The sequence below is a fragment of the Orbicella faveolata genome, unplaced genomic scaffold, assembly GCF_042242905.1.
Source record: "Orbicella faveolata isolate gen_17 unplaced genomic scaffold, um_ofav_v1 contig_26, whole genome shotgun sequence".
Classification (NCBI taxonomy): domain Eukaryota; kingdom Metazoa; phylum Cnidaria; class Anthozoa; order Scleractinia; family Merulinidae; genus Orbicella; species Orbicella faveolata.
Window position 1 is genome coordinate 17,023,374 of NW_028301554.1, and position 24,221 is coordinate 17,047,594.

At 39.4% G+C, this 24,221-nt stretch overlaps 1 protein-coding gene across 7 annotated transcripts; it reads left to right on the forward strand.

Annotated features, from left to right (window-relative positions):
• The first annotated feature begins 307 nt into the window (after positions 1 to 307).
• On the forward strand, positions 308 to 16,376 carry LOC110044220 (sodium/potassium/calcium exchanger 4-like). 7 transcript variants are annotated; one of them, XM_089295707.1, is made up of 10 exons: positions 308 to 557; positions 1,908 to 1,950; positions 2,293 to 2,334; positions 6,489 to 6,675; positions 9,117 to 9,422; positions 10,036 to 10,139; positions 10,946 to 11,046; positions 11,687 to 12,009; positions 12,481 to 12,858; positions 14,512 to 16,376. In XM_089295707.1, the coding sequence occupies exons 4-10, from the start codon at positions 6,534 to 6,536 to the stop codon at positions 14,841 to 14,843; spliced, it is 1,686 nt and encodes a 561-aa protein (XP_089151833.1). In that variant the 5' UTR covers positions 308 to 557; positions 1,908 to 1,950; positions 2,293 to 2,334; positions 6,489 to 6,533; the 3' UTR covers positions 14,844 to 16,376. The 7 variants fall into 7 exon arrangements, with proteins under 7 accessions (XP_089151833.1, XP_089151835.1, XP_089151836.1 ...); XM_089295709.1 differs by lacking the exon at positions 2,293 to 2,334 and having other exon boundaries at positions 6,532 to 6,675; XM_089295708.1 differs by lacking the exon at positions 308 to 557 and having other exon boundaries at positions 1,858 to 1,950; positions 6,532 to 6,675.
• Positions 16,377 to 24,221: the final 7,845 nt, after the last annotated feature.

A 24,221-nucleotide genomic window follows, 5' to 3' on the forward strand; every position in this document is an offset into this window, starting at 1 on the left:
CTTAGCTACACCTAGCTGGTTCACAGGCATGCCACTTAAAATGAAAGAAACAAATATATCAACTACCTGTCGGGAGCTTGGCAAACCAGTTCCCTATTTACAAGCATGACCGAGGAGTTGAACTAAAAAATAAAACTCCGGGTAAGTGGTTAGAGTGGGACTTGAACCTGCGACCTCCGGATTTCACGTCCGGCGCTCTATCCACTCGCCTACGCTGCCTAATTCCTTCATCGTTACCAAGCAACCGACTAATCCGTCGCCAGGAGCATGGGCACGAGTGCTCCAGTTAATAGACGGCTGTGTACATGTTCCTGACAGCTTTCTAAAACAGTTCAGTTTGATCTTGCGAAGCTTAAATTTTCGTTGATCGATAATCCATTCTACGGCTATCGTTAATACTGTATTTGGATTTCGACCGCCGTTGATAAAAGGTGCCAGTGCCACAATTTTCCTCGCGGTATTTTTCAATGATTCAAAGCAACGCCTTCCTACCTAAGACAGAGTTAATAGTCTCCCCTAATTTGCAACGATTGACTATGGAACTTTAAAAACAACAGGTAAGATGTTATCCCCTCGAAATGATACAAGATATTACAATCCGATCGTAAAGTTGAAAGGTAACATGTAATCTGAATCTACAAAATTATACTTGACATTTTTAATCGAAAGAACATGTGATCCATTCATGTTCGCATGAGGAGATACGAAATGGTTCCTAATTCATCTAAATCTCGTTCGCTTTGGACTACGAAGGTAATGTCCCAGCTGGAATGGTATCCTCCTTCCACCAAAGAAAAGTAATAATTGGAGTAATTTCCTACAGTCAGTGGTAGCAGCTTTAATTTGAGCTTAGGGAGGTGGAATTTCTGCAAAGTATTCGATAAATATACTTTGACTTGTTATAGTCACCCTATTATAACGCGTTTGGCACAGTAAGTGAGTTTATAGCCGCCTTTTCGCCGCAGCAAATTAAAAATAATTACCCCAACTAGTCCAACTGTACATTTCAGTAATTAAAGCGCATATGTTAAAGCCAGGTGCGAGATTACATAAGAATAGTTCGATAGTTCTTGTTGTAATTATTATTATTATTATTTTTATTTTGTTTTATTTATTTTTTTTTTTTTACTATTTTGGTGTATTTTTCGCGTGCATGAATCTTCAGTTTTCGGCTGCTCAGTTTCAATGAGAGCCGTGTATATCCAGATTCTCGTAGCGCATAATGGGAATTGCAGTGGGTGCGTTCCCCAACAACTAAACAAACACAACTTATAGATACTTTTCGTGCTTTGTTCCAATACTTAAGTTTGCATTAGATTCAGACATTCGCTTAACATCTCTTTGAAAAAGTTTCAAAGTCTGTACCTTCGCAATTTTCTATAAAGTAACTTAGAAAAATAGGCGGCCATTATCTGCACTGCTTTTTAGGTTACTGAGCAACCGAATAAGCAATGGAAATGAGTATGAGTAAGAACGGTCCAATTAAAACACGGCTGTGTACATGGTTGTGACTTTTTTTTCAGAAACGAGCTTTCTAGATACTCCAAAAATAACAACTTAAAGGACCAGAGCATTAGCTTTCGAGCTAAAACTTGACTTGACTTGCGTTCTGTAACTGGTTAGGGGTATCTAATAGCAACCACCGAACAATACTCTCCTTGTTCTGTAGTCGAAAGCAAGCCCATATTCCTCCTGCAGCGTTTGATATAGCGCCATTACCGTGAAGGAGCTCCAAAAAGGGAATTAATTCTAAGGTGAAGATCTGCACCAATCATCGACTCAAACAATACAATACAACAGGTAAGGGCGCTGGTGTCCAGACCCCAGTTTAGTCACGACCCTGAATTGAATAATGACTCACACGCTATTAACAATCGGATGAGCAAAGTAATTTTTTTCATTCACAGAGTTCAAAAGTGTCTTTGATTTAGTCAAGTGCAAGATTCTATCGTAAGTAAAACCATCTTAATAATTGAAAAGGGCCTTAATTTTAGCGAGTTAAAATCAGTGGCTCCTCGTTTAATAATTTTTTATTTATATTTTTTGGACAGAAGGACTTACCTCTCTCTAACTCTATATGTAACTATTTACAGAGACATTTCGTCTAGCAGTTATCAATTGTAGCACAAACGTTTCAACAACAGCGTACCCAGCTACCGAGAGGTGCCGTACTACATATCAGCTTCGTTGCAACTAACCAAACTGCTAAATTTGTAGTATTTTTTTTAAGCAAGTACATGCAATTTTTGGTCCTTCTTTTTGTGTTTTCATGCACGATTTTTACTTCGTTAGTTGCCGTCAAAGAAGGGACTTTTCAAGCCAATTTTCTCAGTGGTAGATAACAGTTATAGGTGGTAAAAATAATAAATGATAGAGCTGATAGGGTCATTCCATTGATGTATGCCAAAACAAGAACTAGCTGCAGAGCAAGTCACTTCTCTTTGATCTCTTCGCGGTATCAAAATGTTTATTTCGTTAACAGGGAAGGTTTTAGCTTAAACACTTAAAATAAAACTAACAAAAAGCGGTGCCTTTACAAGTAACTAAAAGTGTTTGTTCATTCATCATACGGTCCTTTATCGTTACTAAGCAACCGACTAAGCCGTCGCCGGGAGAATGGGCACGAGTGCTCTGGTTAATAAGCGGCTGAATACATTTTCTTGACAGTTAGGTTAAACATCCTTCAGTTTGATCTTGCAAAAACTGCAATGTCTGTATTAATGATCGATAATTCATTCTCCAACTATCATTACTACTGTGTTTGGATCTCGACTGTTTTCGAGTCATAAATTTAATCAATGGTGTCAATGCTACAAATTTTCTGGCGGTATTATCCAACGATTCAAAGCAGAGCCTTTCTACATTAAACTAAGTCAGTCTCCTCTAAATTGCAACGATTGCCTATGGGACTTTGAAGACAACAGGTAAGATGCTATCCTCTTGAAATGATAGAAGTAATTACAATCCCATCATGAAGTTCAAGAGGAAAGTTAAGTAACATCTAGTCTGAATGAAAGTAACATCTAGTCTGAATGACTTGACAATATTGATCGAAATAATCGTGATCAATTCGTGTTCGCATCAGGAGATGTGACTTGGTTCTTACTGAGTTCATAAGACGCTCGTTTGTTTTGACTAGGAAGGTCACAGAATGAAAAATGTCCGAGCTGGCCTTCCACCAAAGATTCGCGACAGTTTTTAATCCGCGTTGAGTAATTTCTTGTTACCACTGCAGCCGGTGGTAGCAGCTTTCGAGCGCAGGAACGTGACGATATGACATATGGACCAAAATCCGAGCCGGCAAATATTGGGAAATTCGGCGAAGTTTTGAATTAAATGTACTTTCACATGTTACAATGCTCCTTTTTATAGTGTGTTTTTCACAGTGAGCCGGTTCATGGCCGCCTTTTTGCCGCTGTAAATTGACTGCAATTGAAGCAAATTGCAAATTAAAGGTCTCTACGCTTGTATGTAATTAACGCTCATCCTGTTAAAGCGAAGAAGACTTGGTTTTAGAAAACACATACACAATGGTGGGTGGTTTGGAAAATAATCTCAATACCGGTTTCTGGCTTCTTATAGAAGTTGAATAAATTCAGAACACAACATGAAAAAAACGAATTGAATATTCCATTGAAGATGTAGCATCACAAGTCAAAAACAAAAAGAAAATTTACAATTTTAAAATCCATTTCCAAGACAACGCTTCTTTGTAACAACCATTTTATTCTGAGTTTAACCCATAGTGCAACTTTTCTCGCGAAAACGTGGCATCAGTTTTTCGTGACCGTCATTAAATAAACGTTTTCTTTCCTTATCTTCTTTCTTTATTACCAAAAGAAAAAAAAGAGAAGAGTGTTGTTAGAAAGGTCAAGCCCTGGCGGTACTTTCAAGGTTGCCCTAATGATTCAACCGAACAATTTAATCTAGATCTCATCTCGTCTCATCGCGCCAACAGATGAATAAGGCCCCAGGTAATTAATCTATGATCTGCTAAAAACGTAGCTCTTTTGTCAAGCATTTAATTTGACCGGAGCTAAATATTAAATTCTCTTCAGTTAACAATTATAGTGCTGGTGGCCACTGCATACTACAAGTTTTCGAGGATTCAGACAGAGTAAGAGCGTTGACTACTATTTCGCTTTTTGTAGATTACTTTCTATGCTGTTTTCCTTTTTTTTTTTTCGAAACAATAAAGTTAAGTATACATTAGAAGAAAGAAATTTTTGTCTCGCGCACCATCCGGATTCCGCTCTTTGAAGCTCTTCTTTTAACTGTATGACAGCTTCAAATTCCTCTTTAGTTTTCCGAAAAGGATGGCAGTTTGGAATTATTAACACAAGTGAACCGTTTATGCAAAATATGATGAGATAGATTGCCTGTCTTGACTCATCTTTAATAATTTTAACTGTAAAAACCCTAGAAACCATGCGGAGTTTCGTGCCCCAAATTTTAAAAATCAGGATATTTTAAGTATCTCTTCATCTAACCACAAAAAAATTGGGAAATATCTATGTATTAGAAGACCTTCGCGTGAACGTCCTTAAATGTTAAATTGTCTTTCAGCGTTGTTTAAATTCTGTCTTTGATTTAATATTTCGACTAAACCTAGTAGCTATACTGTATTAGGACGTTCGCGCGAAAATTTTCCAACATTGATTTTTTTCTGACACTTTTACCACTGTAAGATGATGAGTTAGTTATGTCAGAAATGTAAAAAAAATGGGGGGTCACCGACTTCGTTTTGGAGAGAACACCCTAAATCTGAAAAAATCGGGTTCGTTAGCGAATAAGGCCACAGTGTCCGTAAGCCCAAAATATTGCAATTAGATCTTTGAGTGGACCTATTAAGTGAATTTAGTCAACTGGTGAGGTTCCTTAAAGAACAAGTTCGCATTTAACGACCATAGTTTCACATGCCTTGCAGCCGCAAGATGGCAGGATTCGATGTCCCGTGGACAGAAATCTTGAATTTTTTTTTCACATCCCACATTGATTTTTTGTTCATTTTTGGACAATGTGTAGATAATTGTAAATAAAATCTGTTTCTGGAAAGAAAAGTAGGGGTCACCGAACGTCCACGATCGTTAAATCCAAGTAAAGTCACGGTTATAGCAATGGCCATCTGCCCGATCATTGTTCATTTTAGTACTTAGCGCGCGCGCTCGATGCATGACGTGGCGCGTGAATTTGCGTGCGCAGTAAGGATGCGCAGAAACAATTAGCGCGAATGTCCTTAAGTTACCGTTGCCGAAGAAGACGAAAGCGACAAGTGTAGTTTCTAATATAAACCTTATTTTTTTCGTGCAACAAAAGTGTTGTATCTAGGGTTTGCGGTTAACTTTTTTGAAGTAATAAATATGGCCAACGTTGGTTTTCAGCGATAAGAACAGAAACTACAGGGCCTCTCTATTTTAGTTACTATGGATTTGTTAGCGGTGCCAGTGGGCTCTTGTTCCCCCACACTACTTTAAACTTTTCGTTTCTTTTTGTTTACTTTTTAAGAGAGCAAAGTACAGTTTCGATTGAAATTCATTTGTCAATAATTTGTGTGTTACATAACGTGAATAGAAAGGGTTAAAACACGCAAGCTTCGGTACTATGATTCTTGCATGTGTACTTGCACTTTGACAGCACTAATCATTCTCTCATTCTAATATGTGAATAACAGAAATGTGAATAACAAATCGCCCCTTTCTTTAACTAATTAATATAAGTAAAGTAAGTAAGCGGCTTTTCAAGCACATTTCCTCAGCGATAGGTAGAGGACTACGTAAAGTTACCAAGTATAGTTAAACTGCATTAAATTCTAACTTTTCTGTTCCCTTGGTAACCACGCCAAAAACAATTGCGCATGCGCGTTCTTGATGTGCAAAGTTGGCAGTGAGCTTAATTTTCTCGATCCAGTTTCAGTTTCCAAACCTCTAGTTATAATGCGTGAATAGTTCTTATCGAGAGGATTGGCGACCTCTTGTTGCAAATTATTGGTAGTTACCGTACATTGTAAAAGCACAAACAAACCAATATAATTTGATATTGTTGAATTTTTTTGTTAAACTATTAAATTGACTCATATACGAGGCTATTAGTTCCATTCACCCATTACTTCAAGACAATTTACCTCATGCTGTTTGTTTTATTAGAAACGACAAAAGCACTTTCTTATCAAATAAAAATATTTTAGCTTCGATTCACAGACCCGGTGTTCAGCTTGTCGTACTCGTGAACATTGTTAAGTATTTTTATGCTGAATTTGCAGTAGGCTGTTATTGAGAGGAATTGCCAAAGTTTACAATCGAAGATCACTGTTTCCCGCCATTTTCGTCTTGATCCACCGGTCGCGGTTGGTCGCCTGTGACAGGTTCATTGCCCTCCCCACAGGTCTTTGTATAAATAACCAATAGCTTACAACATAAGTACTGTATTGTGTAAGCAAAAGAAGGAAACTACGATGCTCTGATCTTGGCTTAAGAAATTTCTTGTTCTAGCTGAGAATTTGATCTTGCTGCCATGTTGATTCGTTCTTCGTAGCTATGAGGCGGCGGAGAAAGCTCAAGGTACAGTTGGCCTTTGGGACAGCCGCGGCATTCCTGTTTGTGTTTTACACTTGGACATACCATGATCTAATAAAGGATGTTACAAGAGAAGATACGCCGTTTGCAAGAGAAATTTCAGGTATCGTTTAACTGTTGAAAGTAACTGTAACTAACTAAAGCTAGTAAAGTGCCTTTGTTTTGTCAAAAGAAGAATGTTTTTCAGTTGTTTTTATTTGACAGCCGACCTGCAAAGTAAATAATCGTTTAACTGAAGGTGGTGGCCTAGCATGAGGAATGTATAGAAATTCGTGCCGCTTAGAAATTTACCTGTTTAGATGAAACAAATGGAGACAATGATACTGTTCCTTTTTAAGAGAATAGAAATTTTTTACATGCAATAAACCAGTTGCTATAAGGTTTCCGATTTGTTGCTCAGTGGAGCAATCCATAGCAAAACAGTAACTGTTATTCATCTGCTAATCTTCAGAACTTATCTTTTCTTTAATTTCCAATAGTTTAACACTTGCAAAAGGAACAACAAATCATTCTAAGTTTAAAATTTTGCCGGGATATTTGTTATACCCCCTAGATCCTCACAAGCACGTATTATTTCAGCTAATCGTGGAGTTCTCAAAACTACATGTATCACTTGTGAATTTTGATTTATGGATCATTGCATCCAATGTAATATAATTCCCCAGCGCAATGAAACAGGTTTTTTAAACGATAAATCAATAAAGTTATTGTGATTTCAACTCTCCCTTGCAAAGTCAACAAACAAGTGCCAGGAAAGATTAACTCTAAACGTCATTATTTCAACACTGATTCTAAAAAATATTGGTTATCTTTAGAGGCGTGAAATACCTGTTATATTACAGACTTTCAAGTGTTAATTAACGTAGAGTTGTCAAGTTGAGTCATTGCTTGACTGACTGGACAAAATAACTTAGATTACCACAAGAGAAAATCTCCATTTACAGTTTCTCACGATAACTATGGGTTTGATTTTGGAGTGTTCTCTTCTGGTGTGCTCAAGTGGAGTAATCAGAAATGCCAATCTCAGTAGAGTAGCCCTTACTCGTTTAGCTTTAAATTCTGTTCTATATGATTTCCAGAGATGCATTTCTTTTAATATTATTTTCGAGACTCTGACAGTGCATCAGTTCCATTCTAGGGAGTGAAAATGTGGAGAGCTTTTAATATTTTTAACTATTTTAAACAGGACGGAGTACTCCAGAACAATATCAAATGAGGTGATTTTGCATTCTTCGTGGGTAATTCTCAGCCAATCTGATAAAGTTCAGTTATTCTTTCAATCTGGCCTAACAGTAAGACTTCAGATCGACAGGAGAATGTTGCACTCCTCTTCGTCGTGGTGTCGTGTCTAGGCACTGTTCCTCTCCTCTCACGAGTATAAATAGGCATCAGAGAACTGCGCCATGTAAAAATACGCATCACGCTACAGATTCTATTTTTGCTAATCAGAATTTGTGACAGATCCAAGAACTGATTATCCAACACAACAACATCTACCCTTTGTCTGGAAGTACAACACAGCACTATAAATTAACAGGCACGGGTGATGGAATTGGAATTGGTTTTTGCATGTTATCTTCATGCGCAGACAAATTATGTAAAGAGAATTTAAAAGAAAGCATGGGAACTGCAAAGGGAAAACATTTCTCACAAGCGCTTTTACATATAAAGAGACGCTCTGAACTGAAGGAATCTCGTCTAACGCGTCTGTGCAAACGTGGCTAGCGACTGTACCGAAATTAAAAGGCCAAAAACAAACACTTAGGGAGACGTTCAGCAAATCACAAGAAACATTTCTCCAGCAATAGCTCTCTATGATTATAGAGAATTTAATATTATGTCCCGTTCACACAAAGTTAAATAAAGTTTAAAAGAAATGATACTGGTGTGACAAGAAAGCACTTGTAACTGCACCCTATTTTTTCACAGCCCTAAAATAATGCCCCGTTTGTGGTTCAGTAGGTGAAACGGACGTCTATTCACTCAACAGATTTCCACCATGTTGTTTGGCAACTTTTGAAGTAAAATTTCGCGGAAACCCTTCCGCTACATACGAGTTAAGCAACGCTTTCGAGTGGTATACCGTCGAATATCCCACGAGTCACTTGTATTTTCTTGGTCACACGAGCCTGTGTGTATACAAAAGAAAATGCAGGTGACAAGCGGGATATCCCATGGTATATCACGAGAGAACGTTGCTTAACTATCTTATACCATGCCATAGAAAATACAGTGGCCAACACAATCAATGCGACATACGCGCGGCGTATGATGGGAAGGTTGGATGTAATACCGTCGAATATAAAACGGTTTTCCTATATTCTGATTGGCTGTATTTTCTATGGCACGGAAACCAAATAGACATCGTTAGTTCGATTGTTTGTTAAGTTGTGTTTGGTAGTCTACCAGAGCGTACAGATTTTCACATGTCATTTTTATTTTTTTAAAATTTGTTCGTTTGTTTGTTTTTCCGATTATTTAACAACAAGATTATGGCAATAATTCCAATGTAATCATATTCCTCTCGCCCGTTTTCTTTTTCAGATGAGTCTCTTACAATAAGGCGCCTTCTCGCTCACAAGACCCACAAACTAAAAAACTGCACGCCTCCATCGATAGAGGAATTCCCGAATGACTTTTTTACTCAGACGGAAAGACAACACGGCGCTGTCGTTGTTAACTTTGCTGTAGCGTTCTACATGTTCTGGGCCATAGCCATCGTTTGCGATGATTACTTTGTTCCGTGCCTAGAGATCATCTGTGACAAGATGGGGCTTCAAAGCGACGTGGCTGGAGCTACCTTCATGGCCTTAGGCAGTTCAGCTCCAGAGCTGTTCGCCTCTGTAATTGGTGGGTAACGATAACAAACATAAAACACACTTAGTATCTGGTTGTCAGGATGGGTAGGTTCAAAAAATAATTGTAACAATAGCTTGACATCTCTACGACACGCCTTTTAACCGGTGTGATCGTATTGGCATGTCTTTGAATGACTATTCCATAACTTTGTAACAACAACTTGGTTTTTAAAATTTTCAAACAAGGTGAAGAGAGCCCAGCTATGTAGGCATGTTTCCTTTTTAACTTCATGGCGATTAAACCATACAAGCCAGGCCTAAATGTATTGATCTGACAACTTATATCCAGACCCTTATGGTCTCCACAGACAAAGCTCTTGATCTTTAAGCATGTCCCTAATTAATCTCAGAAAATATCAATCTCTGTGCCAATTTCCTGTGGTAACAGGAGGCGAATGTTTGATACTTAATGGTTTGAAACTTAATCGAAGGTTAACGTTTATCAGTAATTTTATCACTTGATAGGTAGTTTTTAAATATATAAAGACGACTCTCGTAGTGCAATGCAAACAAGCGGGAATATATAAAACACACTCAGAACATATAGACTATTCAGACAAATTCGTGATTCCAGTAAGACCTTCGCTATGTCTTCTTCTCTTCAGGTGTCTTCGTCACAAAGGGGGACATTGGAGTTGGCACAATCTTAGGGTCAGCGGTTTTCAACGTGCTTTTCGTTATTGGTGTGTGTGGTATTGGTGCAGGCACGGTAAGCATTCTCGTATTGTTTTAATTAGGATTCACTGAAAGTGGAAGCTAAGAAAGGCAATCACGGGAAATTAGTGACACGTTGTAGGAGATATGTGCCTTCATGGTTATTGCGTCGGATATGTGGAATTGACGGGGTCCGGGCTAAGCCCTATTGAGGATTTTGTGTCGTAATCATGGGAAAGACGCCTTGCTCTGCCTCAAAATCTCTCCCTATGTCTTGGTAATAAAGGTGAAAAAGGTCAAGTCTACATAGGAGCCAAGTGGCCAGTCAGGCCGGAGCTTATCTCGGTTTCCGTAGCATGAAGAGACTAGGAGTATTTCTACTCCACCCTGGATGGGTTGCTAGTCCATCACAGGGTTACACCCAGCATTAATTTTGCTTGTAACCATTTATACACCTGGGTGGAGAGAGGCACTGTGAGAGTAAAGTGTCTTGCTCAAGAACACAAACACTCGATCCGAAGACGAGCGCACACTAACCATGAGGCCACTGCGCCTCCCACTGCTCTGCCTTGCTCATAGAAACCAGGAACCCGTCCTGGCAACCTGACAAAATGATAGGGATGACCTGTAATGATGGAAAAGCATTCCATTCATGGGCTGTAGCAATGCTTTAACCAGCTACAGTCACGCTTCGTAATTCGGAGACCGAAGTTGAGATGCCTATACGTAATCGTCTCAGTCTTCTGCAAACTGCCTGTAACTCCGGTCGCAATTCTTTGTGACAATTGCTGGCGACAAAATGGTTTTACCAAACTTACGAGTGTTATTTTTCACCTAATACCAACTGTTATCTCCCCACAGGTTTTGTACTTGGCCTGGTGGCCTCTAGTAAGAGATAGCTTATTCTACCTCTTCAGTCTGGTAATTCTCATGTTGGTGCTCATGGATAACATTGTCATCTGGTGAGATAAGTTCTGGTTTTCTTCTCTCGAATACACGCTCTCCACTCCCTTAAACGTAAAACTTGTAATAGGCAGTCCTGGGCGCTTAATTCATCTTATGGTTAATTTTATTTAGGCTTTATTCTAACCTACGTAGCAAGCCTTGCGGCACGAAGAGCTTTTTCTGCCTTCTGGTGGGGCGCAAATTGGTGTGAGAGCATGAAGGTCATCGAAGCAGAGGATCGTGGAGCGAGGTCGCCACATAATCCTCTCCTTTGTCAGTGTTTTTGCTCTCGTCCCAATTTGCGCGCGGCCAGAAGGTGGTAAAAGTTCTTCGTACCGGAACGCTTGTCCGTAGCTAGCCTTATTCCCAAGGTAATCCCCTCTCAAGTTATAATTAGATAACTCCCGGAGCTAGAAATCCCTGGAGGGTCTGGAAATAGCTAATCCTGTAAACCGAAACTGTTCACGTAGATAGGGGCTATTCACGGGGCTATTCAATTTTATCCTCCACAAAAACGTACGCGCACTGCGCGTGGCAACATTATCCGCGCAAGAGCTGGGTACCATGTCTAAAAATAACTTGAGAATGACTGTCTTACTCTTCATCCTCTCTCGGTTTGACTGTTATAACCTAATGCAGTCAATGTAAATGTCGCAGGTCAGAAGCAACGGCTATGGTTTGCTTCTATTCCGTGTACCTTCTTATTATGTACTTCAATCCTCGCATCGAAGCCTGGCTCTACAAAGTAACAAATACAACCAGCCCGGAGTACAAATCTGAGCTACACGCCACAAACGGCAAGAAAAACGGGTATTCACAACTTGCTGCCGATGATACAACAGATTCTGAATCTAAGGGACGAGACGAAAATGGCGAAGAGAAAAAAGACGCCGACAAAGAAACGACTGATAAGGAAAATGGAGATCAAGAACAAAGCAAACAGGAGGAAGCAACGAGCAAGGATCACAAAGGATTTAGAGGTAAACAGTTCTTTTGTCACCCAAGAGGTTATCTTATGTCGTTTCAAATTGAGCTATAGTAGAACCCATGCGATAAAAACAGTTCATCCCTCAATATAACGAAGTGCCAAGGGTCTAGGAAAATGTCTATAGGCGAAACCCTGTTATTGTGGCTCATTAATTGGGGTTTGAATAACGAGAATCTGCAAGTACCCTAATATCGATGGACACCTCGCGAAAATGGTTACAAAATTTATACAAGGAAGTGACAGAAACACGGCAACGAAGAAGGGGGATAACCAGATTACACTGGAAATTCACAACTCGTAAAGGCAAATTCACAAAAGCACTCTTTATCATTTAGTAGTGGCGACGTCTTAGAACATCCCTTGCAGTGTACATTCTTCCAGATATTATAGAGTGGCAACAATGCTAGGCATTTCGTGAACAAAATGTAAATTGTTTCTCCCTTTTTTATTCCTTTTTATCCAGAGAGCGGTGAACATCTTGCTCATCATCATGAGTACGATCAGCAAAGACCTCACGAAGTCCCAGATCTCACTTTAGGAACTCCGTGGAGTCCTCCTGAGGGGACCTGGGCCCGCATCTGTTGGGCCCTCGGACTGCCAATCAACATTTTGTTCTATTTCACAATCCCGGATGTGAAGAAGGAATCCTGTCGCAAGTTCGTGGGATTCTCGTTCGTGGTGTGCATAGTATGGATCGGAGTCACTTCGTACATTCTTGTGTGGATGGTAACCATTATTGGGTACACGTTTATGATTCCAGATACAGTAATGGGCCTTTCACTTGTCGCCTTTGGCAGTAGCGTGCCCGATTGTTTATCAAGTCTCTTCGTAGCGCAAAAAGGTAGGGTTGTTACAGAATCAAGTTACTTTTGTCGCCCAAAATACCGCTGCATTCTTTTTTAGTTAGTGCGGTGGACAAAACTGTTCTGGATCGACGTTTTACGACAAAAAATTAAAACAAACAAAGTGGCACAAATAATTTTGTGGTTGTCTTAGACTTAACTAAATTCCACACATGGAAACTTATTTTTATATGGATCACGCAACAAAGGCTTGCGTTAAACCTTGTCCAAATTTGGTAACTGAGTCACAAAAATATGCAAAATCACGCAATTTCTGAGAAAAAAGAGAAACATCTGGAGTGTTGTTTTGCAAAGAAACTCTTTATGTGCTGGCGGATTTTTTTGTCAAGATTTTGACAAGAAAGCATGAGAAAGACTTACAACTTATTTGGCCACTGAAAGACGATACTGTCTTCAGAAACTGATATTCCTTAAAGTCGTTAAACTGTTGTTGCCACAAGATCGGTCGTCCACCTGTTTTGAAGGTGGCTGCCTTTAGCTCGCGCTTCGTAGAAGCCACAATTGCACAAAACACTGCTGTTTTAAAGCGTTGTCGGTCAAGAACTTCAGACAAAGCTATTTGTGCTTTTAGGAAAGTTTCTGGACCTCGTTCCGGGCTCATCCATCAGGACCTTGCCATTTTCTCGTATTTTCATGCATAACAGCTTGAAATTTTTGTTTGGTTTGCCTTCTGGCCCTTCAGTTGTAGCACTACAACATGAGTCTTTGATTCTCTAAACCGCTGAAGTATCACAGGATTATAACTGCTGTTTAGATGGATTATCTCTCCTTCCTCATACCATGTTCTCGCCAAATTCATGAAAAAAAAAAAAAATCCACGAACACGTAACGATGTTCTTCGTACAACAACACTGGTCTAACTCTACGATGTCGATGTAAACCATGACTATTTTTTTTCTCAGAAACCGCGCAATTTTCCGTACTTTTGTGATTCAGTCCGCAAATTTAGATACACTGTGACGGAAGCCTTCCTTGCGTGATCTATATGAAAATAACTTTCCATGAGTGGAATTTAATAAGGTTTAAGACCATCAAAAAATTATTTGCATCGCTTTGCTTGTTTTAATTTTGTGCGTTAAAGCGTCGATCCAGAACAGTTTTGTCCAGTGTTCTATTATTTGGCAAACCGGTCCCAAGATGAAAAGGAGAATTCTGATTGGATCCCTGAGCAGTCCGATCATAAGAATACGGACCGCCAAGTTGGACCACTTACGAATTACGTTCGGCGCAGTTATTTTTAAAAACATTGCCATGTTCATCTTTTGGCGGACACTTTCAGTTTACTAGTAACTTTACCATAACCAACTGAAAAAACAAACAAACGAAAAAAAAAAAAAAAACGCAGCGCACGATTGGAAGGTTGGGTGTAATAGCGTCGAGTATACAGCTGTTTTCTCGTATTCTGATTGGCTGTTCTTTCTATGGCATGGTATAAATATATTAAAACCATGACGTAGAAAATACAGCCTATCAGAATATAGGGTAGCCGTTGTTCACTCGACGAAAAAAAGGAAGAGAAAAAAAAGGGAGGGAAGGAAGAATAACGACTTCGTCGTGAAATCAGTGGAATACTAGATATGTAAACTAGTGTTTCGGCATACACATTAATTAACTTTTTCTCACTCTCCCAGGTGACGGCGACATGGCAGTGTCGCACACTGTGGGTAGTAACGTCTTTGATATCCTGCTGTGCCTGGGAATCCCTTGGCTAGTCAAAACCACTGTGTGGGACTATGATTCGACTGTGGTTATCAACAGCCATGGACTGTTCATCTCTTGTTTCTTCATTCTCGGCTCCATAGCTGTCACTTTGATTATCATCTACTACTACAAATGGGTTTTAAACAAAAAAGTGGGCTGCATCTATCTTTTTTTTTACTTTATATTCATGGGCATATCGATCTACGTGGAAATGAACGCGTTTGGAAAGTATAACCCACCCATGTGCATCGTGGACACTTGATTCAGCAACAACAAACAAATTGTCGTCTTTGTACACCATGTGGTTCTTAGGGGACTAGTTGGGAGAATTTAGAACATGATCGGAAGCGCAACACAAGTTGTTTGCCTTTCGTTTGGACTCACCAACGTGAAAGGTGGTATATTGTAGTGGGCCAGTCTTCGGACTTGAGGGTTTTAAAAAAAGACTTTCCCACGGAGTTCAACGATGTCTGCTGTTTGAAGGCATCATTATAACTAACAGAATTTGAACGACTCTTTCAGTATATATAAGCTGGGTGTTACCCACGGCTTACATCTTTATGGAATCGTTTTTTGTAAGAACTTAGAGACTACTCGTAGGTTCCCATAAGCGATTGTCGTCACGGTGTACAATTTAGTAGAAACTTTCTTTGTCCTATGAGAGGTTTTTGTGAGATAACTGAAATCCGTGCAAGCGTGGAGTATCGGCGAATAGTCACATTTTCCATAACCAATGATATCTAAGACTCACAATAGACCCTGGCGAGTCTTTACTACAATAGAACTCTTTCAGATAGTGTTAGCCAAATCTAGGATTTTAAAAAGTTTAGTCAAATTTGAATAGATAGCCCTGAAGTCATTTGCAGTATAATATCGGGAATTCGTTAAACGCATATTGCTTAGCTGATGGTAAATGCTTAAATAAAGTGTACCTTATTGTTTCTTACTTTCGCGGGAACTTAATTTCGCGAAATTGCACGGGTATGTCTCGCGGGACTTAAATTTTGCGATTTGCCCAAAAAGTACGTTAAAAGGAAATACATTTCGGGAAAATTGTCAAAATACTGATCTTCAGTAACAGCCAATTAGTCTCAGAACTGGCACAATAAAACTTTTCTTAGCAATAGTTTCCAGTCACACAAAACCATACCAGAAAACGCCCCAAACTGCTAATCAAGTGGTTGAAAAGGCTTGCCATTCATGTTGATTAAATAAATATGTAGAAGGGTATTAAATTTCGCGTGGTTAATTTTCGCGAAAACTTTCTTTCGCGAAAACGTTCTTTCGCGGGTCTTTAATTAATTATGTCTCGCGAAAATAAGTAACAATAAGGTAGCTAACCAGGAAGGTATATATAAAATGTATTTGCCAAGGGTTTTAGTGCATGCTTCTTGATGTGCGTACATTGGCACATGGCTTAAAGAGGAAATGTTGCAATTACTGTGACTCACATTCTCCTCGCTAACCTAAGTCTAGTTACCTTATCAAAAAGCGCAATACAATGGTTTCATAGAACAACGAGAAAAGAATTACGGGTTTTTTTTTTTTTTCTATCGGTGATTTATAGCTCTAGTTTTGTATGGATTTGATTAGAAGGTGGACAGTAGTGGTTTTTTTTTTTTCATTATTCAATTGTCAAGTCCGCCATATTGAATCTCAAAGTTAAATCCCGTCGCCCTAACCCAGGGCAACTGGGTATTTTTTTTTTTTCCAGTCTCCCCAGACTTTTTAGGAGACAGACGGAGTACTGGGACTGGTAACAACTAAGGAATTAAATAAACTGGTGTTTACCTCGCGACATGTAGTAGAAGTTATTACACAGTTCAGTTTGAAAGACCACATGCAAACACGGACTCTTTGCGTTTTTTATTCTTTATTTATTTTTATTATTTTTTTTATTTCTTTTGTTCTTTTATTCTTTAAGTACTCAAAGGTCGATGTTGACATGGTTAAAAAAAAATTGTTGCAGAAGGTGAGTAGCTAGTTTGACATTTAAACAAAGGGATAAAGAGAGTTTCTTTATCACATCAATGTTACAGACCTGTTCAGTGGCGGTCTTCTCGCGTTTGAATGCAATTAATATCAGAAGTTAAGTCACAAAAGGGAATGTTTGTTTGGATTTTTCGCGGTGGTTTCGCAGTTCCAAGGTTTGCATAGTAAAATTAATGTTTTCGTAAATGGACCGTATTAAGAAATGGGCACCTTTTCCTGTATTTTTCTCTTTTTTTTTCAGTTACCGGGTATCTCAAAACGACGAACTTTACATTGTATTGAAAACTTTGAGTGTTCGAGTTGATTCTTGCAAAGAATACATGGCTCTTCAAATTTGTACTTAACAAGCTGCACAGAGCCCGCAATGCATACTTTGTTCTATCGGTTACCGTCATGTAAAACTAACTTCCGCCTTTTACATATACGTACGTTAAGAAACAATGGCGGTCACTGGTGAAGAAGGTGTGTAGAGGTATTATAAGTTTGGCCTGATACAGGTAATGAAGTGGTTACCAGTGCATGCAAGTGGTGAAGTAACCACTCACAGAGGATTGTAGACGGAAAATATACTAGTGATTACTTTCCAAGTTTTCCATTTAATATTCGGTTATTTGTTGCTCGTTCTTTGTAACTTTGTTATAATCCTCGCCTCCCACCCCAACTCCCCGCGCAAAAACGACAAGGCAAGATCACTCAGTGCAACCAATAAAGACCACCAATGAAGGAGTCTAGCAATACCCAGTGGTTAAACAATGTGCGAAGACTTAAAAAAAGTAAGGACAGTCCCGAAGCAAATGAAACACCAATCTTTGTAAACATATTATTTAACAACTGACTTGAGAAAAACCTTTATAAAGATGTAAAAATATTAAAGAACTGTCATAAAGTTTCTGTTTGAACTTTTAGGGCATTAACACATAACTACACTTTGGCCTAAGCTTTGTCACTTGATTAAACTTTTCCTAAAACTTCTAGTTACTATTGTTAAAAGAACGAATATCATTAGAGTGGTAATAAGTTATTGAGACACCAAGATTTTTGTCAATGGCACATTTGTAAAAGCAAAATTAGTTTGTCAGTCATACCTATATTGTTGTTTCACGTCTTCAGCTATTAAATTTTCTTATCTAGACAAGGAGTCCCCCGGTAGCCCAATCGGTTAGGCATCTGCCCTGCTGACGCCATTCGGGGCACTCCGCTTTTATTTTTTCTTTCTCCTGTCAAACTGAATAGATATATTTTTTTGTACAATCTTTTTTTCTCTCGTTTGAAGTAAGTTTGATCTGAAAATGTTTCTTAAGAAAGGGCATCCACCCTACGTTACCGTAAAATGCCCATCTAGCCATGCCTTGATTCTTTTTAAGCCCTCTTTATTAGCACGAAACCAGTATGCGAAGTCCTTAGAAGGGATGGAGATACCACAGCAAATGGAACACCAAGGCTTGTAAACATATGACTTAACAACCGACTTAAAAAGGGTTTTCTAAAGATGCAAATGGGACACCAATAGTCACAAATAGTCCCCCTGTAGCCCAGTGGTTAAAATTTCGAGCTTCGCTTCGGAAGGGAATTGCGTTCAGCCCCCACAGGGGGACTGCGACTTTTTTTTCATTTTTTTTTTCTTGCACTGAATATATATATACTTTTTGTACAATCTTTTTTCCGTTTAAACAAAGTTAATAGTGAAATGACCTTTTAAGAAAGGACTTGATCTGCCCGACCGTGAAATACCCATTTAGCCATGCCTTTTTTCAATACCTGCGACCTTTTATCAGGTTCTATCCTATAGACAAAGACTTTTTAAAAGTACGGATCTTAGAGAATTTTATGCTAAGTTTTACTTTTTTTTTCGTTGTTTTAAAAAGATAAAATAATGGACTTAAAAACACTCTATAGCTCATGCAAGATCTGTCATTTTTTCCTAGCACATTTCCCAATGCAAGATTAGCCTGTTAATAAACACTACATTTCATGTGCATACAATAATACAGGTAGCGTCAAATATGCTACCCAATTCAAGGAGTCCCCTTGTAGCCCAGTGGTTACATTTCCGAGCTTCGGTTCGGAAGGGCATGGCGTTAAAAACCCCCGCAGAGAGACTCCAAGTTGTTTTTCTTTCTTTTTTTTTTTTCTTGAACGTTATTTTTCTTTTGTTATGAAAAGATTAAATAATGGACTTAAAAAATTCTTTAACTGATGCAAGGTCTGTCATTTTTTCATAGCACATTTCAAAATGCAACATCAGCCTCTCAATAAAAACTACATTTCACGCGCATATATGTAGCGTTAAATTTTCTACCCATTTCAAGGAGTCGCCCTGTAGCTCAGCGGTTACATTTCCGAGCTTCGGGTCGGAAGGGCATGGCGTTAAGCCCCCCGCAGAGGGACTCCAAATTTTTTTCTTTTTTTCCCTCTTGAACATTATTTTTGTTTTGTTTTGAACAGATTAAATAATGGACTTAAAAAAACTCTTTAACTAATGCAAGGTCTGTCATTTTTTATAGCACATTTCCCAATGCAAGATTAACCTGTCGATAAGAACTACATTTCATGTGCATTCGGGTAGCGTTCAATTTGCCACCAAATTCAAGGAGTGCCCCTGTAGCCCAGTGGTTACATTTCCGAGTTTCGGTTCGGAAGGGCATGGCGTTAAGCCCCCCCGCAGAGGGACTCCAAATTTTTTTCTTCGTTTTTTTTTTTCAACTTTACTCTTGTTTTGTTTTGAAAATATTATATTAATGATGGAAGGTCTGTCATAATTTAATAGCGCATTTCCCAATGCAAGATTAGCCTGTCAACAAAACAACATTTCATGGGCATATAGGTAGCGTTAAAGTTCCTACCCAACTCAAGGAGACCCCTATAGCCCAGTGGTTACATTTCCGAGCTTCCGTTCGGAAGGGCATGGCGTTCAGCCCCCCGCAGAGGGACTCCAATTTTTTTTTCTTTGTTTGTTTGTTTTTTGTTTTTTAGACGTTATTTTAGTTTTGGTTTGGAAATATTAAGACATAGACTTAAGAAAACTATATTAATGATGGAAGGTCTGTCAATTCTTCATAGCTCATTTCTCAATGCAAGATTAGCCTTTCAATAAACACTACATTTCATGTGCATATAGGTAGCGTTAAATTTGCTACCCAAATCATTGAGTCCCCTTGTAGCCCAGTGGTTATATTTCGGAGCTTCGGTTTTGAACGGCATTGTGCTTACCCCCACAGGGGGACTCCGACTTTTTGTCATTATCTTTTGCTGCAGTGAATATTTACATATTTTTTTGTACAATGTTTTTTTCCGTTTAAACCAAGGGCCCTTTTATTATTTTGTATCCCATTGGCGAAGACTGTTAAAAGTATGGATCGTAGAGAATTTAACGTTATTTTTTACTTTTTTTGCTGTTTTGAAAAGATTAATAATGGACTTAAAAAAAACCCTATAACTGATGCAAGGTCTGGCATTTTTTTCATAGCACCATGACGAGACGCACGGGGCTTCTACTGTAAGTACCGCAGAGAAATGGTAAGAAATTTTCCTAGCATTCCTTACATACTCTCTCTAGGGTTCTTCGTCTTGCGGCCTGGAAGGCGTCATAATCTGTTTCAGTGACATGCCGATGATATTAAACAAAAAATAAACCAGAAAGGGCCGATGGAATATGAGACAAGCTTTACAATGAAGTCACGATATTAATAGTGCTTTAAAAGTAAATAGTGCGTTCGAGTCATTCCCGATGCTTTCAAATGATGGTGGACTCCACCGACGCCAGCATTCTGGAACAAAGCAAAGTCATTATATATTGGATCACGTCTAAACACACGTGAAAAAAGACTTGGGTAGGAAAAAAAACGTGAGAGGACAAAGCCAGGGAATGCCGATAAATCAAGTGATCCCGCAATGATGAACGAGTTACACAACATGAACCTCCCTCTGCTTCTCCGATCCCCCTGAACCAAGTTCAGATCTACGAAGTGAACTTAAAGATACCAAAGTGCCTACCAATGGATGTTGAGCGCGCCGAGCAGACGTAAAATTAATGTCTTGTTTACCCAATGAAAGCCATCACAATAATCTCTGAGCTTGCATCGAGATGCTTGTCCGGGCGTAAAGGAGCGTTTGATTAATCAGTCTAAAACAGATCCTAAGGAATAAAAACCCAGATGATCTGGAATACTTGTTTGAGTATGTCGTTGGCAGTGGGAGCCACGTACAGTATTATCATGCTCGGCAATTGAAGTTATTGTGTAGAAAATATCGCACAATTACACAGCCGAGGGCAAAAAAAAAAAAGCTTGAGGAGAAACTCAGTACATGGAGCTAAAATAGATTGTCAGTGCTTTAGATGACCATGCACGGCTATCAATGGCTTGGCCAATGGCTTGGCCAATGGCTCGTACACGCAACGAATCGTAAAAGTCCGTAAGTAACGACCTCCGAAAGAAGTGAGCCCACCCCCCATCCCCTGAAAATAGAGGAACTAAGGTTCAAAAGTATAATTATTTTTCCAATCAATAACCTGAATAACGTACGATAAACTGATGACGATTCAACTAGGGAAGGTATAGCTTATTCCAGGAGGCGTCATGACGGCGCCCTGATAAAACAAACACCGCAAAATTTTCATCAAGTAACAAGAAGGTACTAACAGGAACTTTCCTTCAAATTGAAATTACTAAAATTGACAACTTTGCATCATTTTTAACAGGAACGCATAAAAAGAACGTTTAATCATATTGAAATTAAAAACTCGACCAGAGCAGTTAAATATTTATAAAGCAGATTAACGTAGCAGTGCATCATGAACAGTAAAAATATTTTAAGGTATCTTACATCACGGCCCACCCACGTGCCAGCAACATAAATTTGAACTGGAACGAAGAATTTCAAAACGATTTATGAGAACTCAGTGTTTTTACGAATTACACCCACAGCCTTAAAGGAATACAGCCCTGTTCTCATAGAATTAATACTAAAAGAAAAAAACACCGGGAGGAGATACTTATAGTAGAAGTCATTTGCCTTCCAGTTGTGGGGTAAGAGATTCTCGCTCATATCAACTTTCTTTTCTCTCGTAAGTTCTCGCGCGTTTAGAGATGCGCCGCACTCGCGTTTTAGGTGCTGGAATCCCAACCAATGCTTACCTAACTTTTTAAAGATGCTACTTTTAGCCTTCCCCCAAATCTACACACGTGTATTTCACTTGTAAAAAACTATCGATTTGCACAGTGTTTGGCTTGACATTCTCGCCCATACCAACTTTCTTTTCTCTCGTAAGTTCTCGCGCGTTTAGAGATGCGCCACACTCGCGCTTTAGGTGCTGGGATCCCAACCAATGCTTACCTAACTTTTTAAAGATGCTACTTTTAGCCTTCCCCTAAATTTACACACGTGTATTTCACTTGTGGAAATCTATCGATTTGCACAGTGCTTCGGTAAGACATTCTCGCCCATATCAACTTTCTTTTCTCTCGTAAGTTCTCGCGCGTTTACGAATGCGCCACACTCGCGTTTCGGGGGCGGGGATCCCAACCAATACTTCTCTAACCTTTTAAAGATGCTACTTTTAGCCCTCCCCCAAATCTACACACGCGTATTTCACTTGTAAAAAACTATTGATTTGCACAGTGTTTGGGTTGGACATTCTCGCCCATATCAACTTTCTTTTCTCTTTTAAGTACTCTCGCGTTTAGAGATGCGCCATACCCGCGTTTTAGGTGCTGGGATCCCAACAACTGGTTACCTAACTATTTAAAGATGCTACTTTTAACTTTCTTCCAAATCTGCAACCTTTAATTTACTTGTGGAAGTCTATCGATTTGAACAGTGCTTGGGTGAGAGATTCTCATCCCTATCAACTTTCTTTTCTCTTGTAAGTTCTCGTGCGTTTCGAGATGCGCCACACTCGTGTTTTAGGTGCAGGGCTCCCAACTAATGCTTACCTAACTTTTTAAAGATGCTACTTTTAGCCCTCCCCCAAATCTACACACGTGTATTTCACTTGTAAAACACTATCGATTTGCACATTGTTTGGATTGGACATTCTCGCCCATACCAACTTTCTTTTCTCTCGATCGTAAGTTCTCGCGCGTATAGAGATGCGCCACACCCGCGTTTTAGGTGCCGGGATCCCAACCAATGGTTATCTAACTTTTTAAAGATGCTACTTTTAACTTTCTTCCAAATCTGCAACCTTTAATTTACTTGTGGAAGTCTATCGATTTGAACAGTGCTTGGGTAAGAGATTCTCGCCCCTATCAACTTTCTTTTCTCTTGTAAGTTCTCGTGCGTTTCGAGATGCGCCGCACTCGCGTTTTAGGTGCAGGGCTCCCAACCAATGCTTACATAACTTTGTAAATCTGTTACTTTTAGCCCTCCTTCAAATCTACACACGTGTATTTCACTTGTGGAAGTCTATCGATTTGGAAGTGCTTGGGTGAGAGATTCTCGACCACATCAACAATCTTTTCTCTCGTAAGTTCTCGCGCGTTTAGAGATGCGCCACACTCGCGTTTCAGGTGCCGGGATCGCAACCAATGCTTAGCTAACTTTTTAAAGATGCTACTTTTAGCCCTCCCCTAAATCTACACACATGTATTTCACTTGTGGAAAACTATCGATTTGCACAATGCTTGGGTAAGAGATTCTCGACCATATCAACTTTCTTTTGTGTCGTAAGTTTTCGCGCGTTTCGAGAGGCGCCACATTCGCGTGGTGCAGGGATCGAAACCAATACTTACCTAACTTTTTAAAGATGCTACTTTTAGCCCTCCCCCAAATCTACACACGTGCATTTCATTTGTGGAAAACTGTCGATTTGCACAGTGCTTGGTTAAGAGATTCTCGCCCACATGAACTTCTTATCTCTCGAAAGTTCTCGCACGTTTAGAGATGCGCCACACTCGCGTTTCAGGTGCCGGGATTCCAACCAATGCTTACCTAACTTTTTAAAGATGCTACTTTTAGCCCTCTCCCAAATCTAGACACGTGTATTTCACTTGTAAAACAACTATCGATTGGCAATGTGTTTAGATTGGACATTTTCGCCCATTTCAACTTTCTTTTCTCTTGTAAGTTCTCACGCGTTTCGAGATGCGCCACACTCGCGTTTTAGGTGCAGGCATCCCAACCAATGCTTACGTAACTTTTTAAAGATACTAGTTTTAACCCTTCCCCAAATCTACACACGTGTATTTCACTTGTGTAAAACTATCGATTTGCATAGTATTTGGGTTGGACATTCTCGCCCATATCAGCTTTCTTTTCTCTCGTAAGTACTCTCGCGTTTAGAGCTGCGCCACACTCGAGTTTTACGTGCCGGGATCCCAACCAATGGTTACCTAACTTTTTAAAGATGCTAGCTTTAGCCCTCTTCCAAATCTCCCAGGTTTATTTTACTTGTCGAAGTCTATCGATTTGGACAGTGCTTGGGTGAGAGATTCTCGCCCCTATCAACTTTCCCTTCTCTCGTAAGTTCTCGCGCGTTTCGAGAAGCGCCACACTCGCGTTTTAGGTGCTGGGATCTGAACCAATGCTTTATCACCTAACTTTTCAAAGATGCTACCTTTAGGCCTCCCCCCAAATCTATGCACGTGTATTTCACTTGTGGAAGTCTATCCATTTGGAAAGTGCTTGGGTGAGAGATTCTCGCCCCTAT

Excerpts from the sequence above, each read along its gene's own strand:
- LOC110044220 (XM_089295707.1), top strand. The coding sequence starts at position 6,534 with ATGAGGCGGCGGAGAAAGCTCAAGGTACAGTTGGCCTTTGGGACAGCC. Across the intron at positions 6,676-9,116 it reads GTTTGCAAGAGAAATTTCAG|ATGAGTCTCTTACAATAAGG; the intron begins GTATCGTTTAAC and ends TTTCTTTTTCAG. Across the intron at positions 12,010-12,480 it reads GGATCACAAAGGATTTAGAG|AGAGCGGTGAACATCTTGCT; the intron begins GTAAACAGTTCT and ends CTTTTTATCCAG.